Source organism: Mus caroli, chromosome 15 (genome assembly GCF_900094665.2).
Source record: "Mus caroli chromosome 15, CAROLI_EIJ_v1.1, whole genome shotgun sequence".
In the NCBI taxonomy this organism is placed as follows: Eukaryota; Metazoa; Chordata; class Mammalia; order Rodentia; family Muridae; genus Mus; species Mus caroli.
In genome coordinates this window covers 73,138,871-73,147,148 of record NC_034584.1, presented here as the reverse complement: position 1 = coordinate 73,147,148, position 8,278 = coordinate 73,138,871, and the positions used below count along the sequence as shown (strand labels likewise).

The 8,278-nt window shown below is 50.2% G+C and overlaps 1 protein-coding gene across 1 annotated transcript in view; it reads right to left on the bottom strand.

Annotated features, from left to right (window-relative positions):
* The window catches only part of Polr2f (RNA polymerase II subunit F), a 9,365-nt gene extending 1,102 nt beyond the window's left edge, over positions 1-8,263 (bottom strand). The window contains exons 1-3 of the mRNA XM_021183029.2: positions 8,150-8,263; positions 5,803-5,872; positions 4,320-4,450 (exon numbers count right to left, since the gene is read on the bottom strand). Of these exons, the coding sequence (XP_021038688.1) occupies positions 4,320-4,450; positions 5,803-5,872; positions 8,150-8,169 (221 nt within the window). The 5' untranslated portion in view covers positions 8,170-8,263. The remainder of the gene's footprint in view (positions 1-4,319; positions 4,451-5,802; positions 5,873-8,149) is intronic.
* Between the last annotated feature and the right edge of the window lie 15 nt (positions 8,264-8,278).

The window sequence follows — 8,278 nt, the reverse complement described above, 5'->3', positions numbered from 1 at the left end:
AGAGCAAGTTCTAGGACAGCCAGGGCTACACAGAGAAACCCTGTCTCGAAAACAAACAAACAAACAAAAAATAATAATAATTTTAAAAAAATTATTTATTTTATGTATATGAACACACTGTAGCTATCTTCAGACACACCAGAAGAGGGCATTGGACTCCATTACAGATGGATGTGAGCCACCATCTGGTTGCTGGGAATGGAACTCAGGACCTGGAAGAGCAGCCAGTGCAGAGCCATCTCTCCAGCCCAAATGTGTAGCCCAGGCTGGCACTGAACTCGTGATCCGTCTGCCTCTGCCTCCTTCAGCAAATCCTACTGGTGTGCGCCACCATAACTAACCAGCCGTATCATGGTTCTTAAGTGTCCCCAAATGAAGATGATGAGGGCGCTGTAGGAGGAGCCCTTGGAAAGCCATGAGGGTGTGACCACCATGATGCCCTAAGGGGCTTTATTAAAGGAAGAGAAACCCAAGCCAGCGGGGTGGCTCAGTCCCACCAAATGACACCCTGCCATGGTATGATGCAGCTTGAGGACCCACAGGTGAGGTGCCATGCTCTAGAACCTTCCAAGCTCCAGGACTGTGAGCCAGATGGACTGAGCCAGAAGAAGCCTGGCCTCGGGACCTGTCAGGGCACAGACAGCAGGCTCAGCAGAGTCCTTTCACTTCTACTCTCCGTCCTCGCAGTGCTCCCTCTGTCGCTACAAGCGTGAGAGGGGCTCAGATGTCACCACTTTGGGAATCACTCTGTGCCCCTGGTGAGTTACATATGCCTTTCTGGGCACCAAAGCCACTGACTGCACCACCATCCACAGCAGCCCATGAGCGTCCAGTGCTCCAGGACCACACATGGTGCACTAAGAGGGTCCAGACCCCAGCCAATGCTTGCTCCAAGCAAAAGCTCCAACAGCAACAAGGACACATCACTCCAGGCTCATTTCCTGCAGACAGACAGACAGACAGACAGACAGACGCCTCCAATAACCCTGGGCGGGCTCACACTGACAGATTCAGACTGACGAACAAGCATCTGAGACCCAGGCCCGACGCCGTCTCCACACCATCAGGACACATCTGAGACCCAGGCCCGATGCCGTCTCCACACCATCAGGACAGATTTTTGTGAGAGGGTTTGAATATATTTTATCTTACGTGTGTGGGTGTTTTGCTTACATGGAGGTCCATGCCTTTGGAGGACACGGGATACACTGGTACCAGAGGGAAGGGGGCTGTGAGCCACCGTGTTCATGGCAGGAACCAAACCTGGCAAGCACACCGAGTGCTCTTAATTGCTGATCCAGAGCCATGAGACAGAATCCTTCATCTCACGAAGGGGTCTGAGAACTGTAACTCAGAGGTGCCGGGTGACTTTGGGGACCAGCCACCCTGAGACTGACACTTATTAGTTTATGACTAAATATTCTGGGCTCCGCTAATCCTAAAGGCCTGAAATTTTCCCAAGGGCAGAAACCAAATGTCTTTCCTGAAGAATGAAATGTCCCCAAAACTTGAGGTGTAGCTCAGCAGTAGAACAAGTAAAGTCCTGGGTTTAGTCTGCCGTCCACACGGCTGTACCCGAGTACCCACTGCCCTGATCAGCCTGTGTCCGCGCTCTACATATAATGGGAGTAACTGAAGGGCATCGTCCATCAGTGCCCCCATGGATATACAAGTGCAGGCTTTGAAGTGGCTGTCCTGTGCTGCAGTCACTACAAATAAACCTGTCACCCCCCCCAGTTAGGAAGAGGTGAGTGACATCAGCCAGCAGGTGGTGCTAGCGAGCCAGACTGGACGCAACCAAAAGAGATCCAAGCTGGAGTTTCATTCAGCATCTAAGTGAAGGCACAGCCCAGTCCTCAGTGTACAGGATCCAGCCTGGCTGTGCTTGGACAGAGGGCAGAGGACCCCTCAGGGGAAGGACCACTAGAGCCTGGCTTAAGCTGGAGCCCTCTTCCTCCCACAGAATATGACCCTTCCATTGGCTTAGACTGCAGTTGTCAGGACGCCTCCCTTCCTGTGTGTCCCATGCTGGCTTATCAGATGCGTGCCAACTTGAACCTGTCCCTGTAGGTTTGCTGACATCTTTTACTAAATTTATTTTATTTATCATATTAAAAAAAATTATTTGTATTCGTGTGTCTGTGTTAGGGTTTGTGCAGGAGTGAAGGCGCCTACAGAGGCCATAAGTGTCAGATCCCTCTGGAGCCAAAGTTACAGGTGGCCGTGACTCGGTCGCCCTACAAGATCAGGACATACTTTAAAAAAAAAAAAAATTATTTATTTAGTGTGTGAAGAGTTTAAAATGTTTTTATTTTCACTTATATGAATTTGTGTTTATGCAGCTTTTGCCACATGTGTGTGGATGCCCACAGAGGCCAGAAGAGGGTGCTGAGCCCCCAAAGAGCATCAAGCCCTCCATGAACCACTTCATCAGACTCTACTCTGTGTGTTCAGTTCTGTACGTGTGTGAGCACATGCATGCTACAGCATGAAGAAATCAATTCTCTGCTTCCACCACGCGGGTTCCTGTAAATGAGGCATCTGGCCCAGCTCAGCCATCTTGCTGGTCCCCATTAGTAACAGTTTTGCCTTCTTTGTGCTGCAAGCTTGCCTTTAGGCTGTACCCACCCATAGCTTTCAGCACCAGGGACACATGCAAAACCACTGCCCTGCATCTGCCTCCTAGATCTAGCCCCTCCGCCAAGCCACCTGCCTTTCTCTATCCTTTGCAGGGCACTGCCCGCACCTGCCTTTACATCAGAAGCTCCCTGGGGAACTAGAGGTGATGTCTTTATCACCTCTGCATCCTCGACAGGTGCAGTGGTGAGCACTGCTGGATTTGCACAATGAAGGCTTCCTGCTACAGGGCAATCTTAGCTAAATGAACAAGTGTCTCAGAACACTCAGCAAACTGGAAATGTCTTGTACCTATGATGTCCCTGTGCTAACTGGGAACCACAGACAGGCCCCTGAGCATCTGCGGTATCTCTAGTATTGGGGTGTGTGTGTGTGTGTGTGTGTGTGTGTTGTTGTGGTGGTGGTTGTTTGGGGTTTACTGTTATTGTTTTTGAGATGGAGCCTCACTGTGTAGTCAAGGCTCTCCTGGAACTCCTTATGTAGACCAGGTTGGCCTTGGAGTCACAGAGATCAACACACCTCTGCTTCCTGAGTGCTGGGGTTAAAGGTGTGCACTGCCTCACAGGGTCGATTTAATTAATTAATTTAAATGGCCACATGGAGCCAATGAGTGCCATTGAACAGAGACTATCCTTAGGCCACTAGGACCCCAGATCCCCCTGAAGGATACTCAAGGAGTCAAGAGTGCAGCCAGGCTGAAGAAAGGTCTATAGCTGAGGATGGCTGTCCATAAGACCCTTTACCAAGGTAGACACTGCAGTCATCTTTACCCAGGGCTGTATGAACCTGTGGTAGGGATGCTCGCAGCACTGTGCAGGCCTCCCCAGGCCCCTGGGAGAATGTCCTGCTGATGCTGTGTTTTTCCTTCTCCCTAGTCCATCCTGAAGCACTCACATGCCCCACGCCAACACGTGAGAAGTCAGCAGTTTCCCTTAGGCTTGGGTCCCCCACTAGAGTTCCACTAACACCCTGCCTCCTCTGGATGGGCTGAGCTCACTGGCCGGCCATCCAAATTTAGAAAAACAACGTGCTGTTAAATTTCCTAGCACCCAGAGCCACCGCTGCTCCAGACTTTCCCAAGTAAAGGGCCTGCTTACTGGGCTGGGCTGGCCAGTCTCCCTCTCATCAGCATAAGCTAGAAGGAGCTGTTGCAGTTCACTCTTATTTTGTTTGACCAACTGACAAGAATTCTCTGAACTCAGGTAATCACATGTGCTAGGCTCCACCCCAGACCTCTTTTCATTCTTTATCTTGGGGCAGCGTCTTGCTAGTTGCCCAGACTAGCCTAGAACTCACTCGGTAGTCCAGGTAGGCCCGTGAACCCATGATCCTCCTGTTTCTTTTTTGTTTGTTTGCTTTGTTGTTGTTGTTTTTTGTTTTTCAAGACAGAGTTTCTCTGTATAGCCCTGGCTGTCCTGGAACTCACTTTGTAGACCAGGCTGGCCTTGAACTCAGAAATCNGCCTGCCTCTGCCTCCCAAGTGCTGGGATTAAAGGCGTGCGCCACCGCTGCCTGGCCTGACCAGGGTTTTTACTGTCACTTCTCACGTCTACTTCTTACATTTTCCCACAGGCGCCCTAAAGCACTGCACAAGCCCTGACACACCAGGGCTGGGCAGGACCAGCAGCTTGGGCTCACTGTGGCTGAACTGACAGAGACAACGGCCAAAGGACAGCACTTACGCGATCTGGAGAGCCCGGGTGCCCAGCACTCGGGCCCGCTCGTACTTGGTCATGTAAGGAGTGGTGATCCGCTTCTGGTTGGCCTGCGGTCGCTCACCAGATGGGAGAATCTCGACATTTTCCTGGCCCTCCTGGATAGCAAGCAAACAAAGAGGGGGAATCTCCGGGCAAGTTTTGGATCAGGTAGGAAGATGATGACACAGACACTTGCCACCACCCTCAACCCTTTCCGGATGTCATGGACCGTGCAACCACTCACTGACACCCCGCAATCCTTAACCCCTTGTAAGGTAAGGATTGTGGTCCCCATTCCAGGGGCTTCAAGAGTCAGCCAACCTGACCAAAACCTCCAAGCTAGCAGTAAAGATGACGGTGTTCAGAACTCTAGAGCCAGCTGCCTTGCCCAAATAGCTGGCCCTGTCAGTGGTGAGCACACCCTGAACCGGAAGCTCAGGACAAACGCCTGCTCTTTCATATGGCAAATGAGTCACTGGGTCAGGTGACCAGGACAGTCCTGGTAAAAGAGAGTGAAACACATACTAAACAACAACCTGCTGTCCTCTGCTCTATTCAGGCTAGAGAGAGAGAGAACACAAGACCATGGGTTTCATCCCCTGCAGCACGCATGCACGCACACACACAGGGATAATGATGATCTGACACAAAGTAAAGAGTTTCTGACAGCAGAGGAGAAAACAGAAGCTTCCAGCAATGGCGGCTGCCAGAGAGCTGCGCAGCCCATGATCTGTTTACATGATCCTAAAACCAAGACTTAAGGGTTAGGGTTTGCCTCAGAGAGTAACCTGCTTGCTACCCAAACTGGAGGACCTAAATTTAGGTCTTAGCCTCCATGTAGAAGTCTGGGTCTGTAACAGTGTGCTACAGGCATAGCCACAGAACTAGTGGTGGGGTCAGGAGGGTTTCTGGGGCTTGCTGGCTGACAGCCTAGCTGAAGCACTGAGCCTCAAGTTTAGAGAGACCCTGTCTTGAAAGGTAAGATGGAGAAGGAGGGAGGATGACCTCTGACCTCCACATGCATTACACAGGTAAGTGCACCTGCACACAGCACATGTGCACATGCATAAAAATACATTAAAAAAAAAGAGGAATTGTTTGCTGAGTGCATACTATATGCTGAACCATATTTAGAATATAGTAGTGAATAAAATGGACCAAAGTTACTTCTACCCGTGCCTTTAATCCTAGCATCAGGTGGCAGAGGAAGGCTGGTTTCTCGTGAGCTACAAGCCAGTCTGGCTTAAATAGCAAGTTCCAGGCTCTATACTAAGAACCACTGCCACCAAACCATACATAAGACCGACACAATTAATTATCCCAAGACCTAGTTGAGGTGGCACTCAGACAAAGGCCCGGAGCAGATCCATGGAATCACATTCCTGGAAAGTGAACAGGGAAAGCTCTTGGTGAACGCTGCCCGTCCCTTGTCCAGGCTGCAGGGCAGAGGCCGAGGCTGGCTACTGACCTCCTCAGCATTTTCCAAGTCGTCAAGTCCTTCGTCCTCCTCCACGTCATCAAAGTCATCGCCGTCGAAACTGCCGGAAAAAACTGGTGGTTAGAGCATCACCGGCCAGAACCAGAGATACAGCCCACAGTCTCAGCAGTGTCGGACGAGGGACCGGCAAATCTCAACAAGGGAACCAAACTCTGGAGGGTCACTCTGTGCCTCCAATCATATGCCACGTGTCCCCACAGTTTGCTAGGACACCTTCACTGTGGTTTCCTTCTCTGTGAACCACGCCAGTTACATGTAAGCATGGACTTTTCTGGTCCGGGGACTGTTTGTTTAAGGTTTATTTTATCTGTGTGTTTGTGTAAGTAAATGTACACACACACAATTTGCCCCTGGAAGCCAGGAGAGGGTGTGGGAGCCCCTGAAGCGGGAGTTGTCTGCCTGGTGCTGGGAACTAAGGTTTTACTCCCTGGGAAACCAGCCAAGTGTGGCTAACCTCTGTGCCATCCCCCTCGTCATGAAGACAGTTTCAGCCTCTCATAAGGACATAAGGAGAGAAATATAAACGTGCCAGGGTGGTAGCACACTCCTGTACTCCTAGCATTTGGAAAGGGGAAATGAGAGAACTAGGGGTTTGAGCCCAGCCTGGGCTACATAGTGAGATTCTGTCTCAAGAACAAAAACAAGTGAAGTGTACTTCAGGGCTGGAGCTGTAACTCAAAAGTAGGGTGTGTAGACAGCATGCATGAAGCCGCTGGCGCTCGCAGCACCAGCACACTGCCAGCATCACCTCCCCTCTTAAAAACAAACAAACAAACAAACAAACAAACATCACACCATTATTCCTTCCCCTCCTGCTACAGCTTAATTCCATATTCCCTTATGGTGGAGAAAACAAACAAACAAACAAACAAACAAAACCACGTAAGACCAAGGTGACATTGCCGTTTTCATAGCCTCCAGTCACCAGGCTTCTAAAAACATGCTTATTTATGATGCGTGTTTGCGTACAGGCCCACATACACCACCAAGACTCCTTTTTCTGTTCTCTCCTTCTACCAGGGGTTCTAGGAATCAAACCTAGGTTGTTAGGCTTGGGCACAACAAAACCATCTTTAGCCCCTGCTCCATCTCAACAACCTCCCGTGGTGCCCTGGTCAACGCCGTCATCTCTGCTTTCATTGCATTTTTTACTGTATTTTGTATGCTTGTTTTGATGTCAATCTTACTGCACAGTATGTAACTCAGGCTGGCCTGAGACTCACTATGTTGACATCTACTTCAGGACAATTCTCCTGCAGTAGCCTCCCAAGTGCTAGGATTACAGGTGTGAACCACCACACCCAGACTCTGAATTCTGACTGATCTATCAGGACTACCATAGTTCATCTTCTCTCTTGACTAACATATACAGCGTATCAGGAAATCCTTTAGGTTTTATCTTTAAAATATATCAGGATCCAGGCATGGTGGCTCGCGCCTGTAATCCAGTGCTCAGGAGGTGAAAGCAGACAGATCTCTGTAAGTTTGAGGACAGCCAAATCTACACAGTGACTTGTAGAACAGCTAGGACTATGCTGAAAGACTCTGTCTCAGAAAAAAAAAAAAAAAAGAACAAAATCACCTGGAAGGCAGAGGTAGATGAATCTCTACGTTTAAACCACCTGATATAAGGTTATATTTGGTCTCCAAATAAATAAAATAAAAATATGTCCAGCCGGGTGGTGGTGGCACACACCTTTAATCCCAGCACTTGGGAGGCAGAGGTGGGTGAATTTCTGAGTTCAGCCTGATCTACAAAAGTGAGTTACAGGAGAGCCAGGGCTATACAGAGAAACCCTGTCTCGGAAAAAAAAAAAAATGTCTATAATCCAGCTGGGTCTGGTGGCTCATGCCAGATATATCAACACTTGGGAAGCTGAAGCAGAGGACTGTGTCGAATTCAAAGCCAGCCTTAGCTATATAGTGAATTCCCCGGCAGCCTGGGTTTCAGAGTGAGACCTTGCCTCAAACAACACTAAACTTCATGCTCTCTAGAGTCTATCCCCACTTCTGCCACCTCTGCTACTATCACCTAGCCCAAGCCCGCGTCTGCTCCCAGCCTTCCAGGCCATTCTCTGGGTTGCTTTTTCCTACCTACTTCCACGACTACACAAGCTACACACCTCTGGCATTCCCTTCCAGAAAGAGAGCGCTCAGAGGACAGGGGCCACACGGACCGAACTCTCTGCCCACTGTCGCCATTGCACCGCGAGGTAGGAAGTTCTGAAGACTTCGCCCCACCAACCCAGCAGCTGGGCTAGCCTGTGCTCCAAGAGCCCGACTCGCACCACGACCTCCCTCTGTGGCCCGTGCTCACTTGTCCTCGTTGTCTGACATGATGCCTTCGCCCTGACGGGTCCCGGGCGCAGAGCAGAGAAACGCGCGCCTTTGCCCCTCGCGGTACCACGCGTAGTTTGCGCTTGCGCCGTGACCCAGGCGCAGTTAC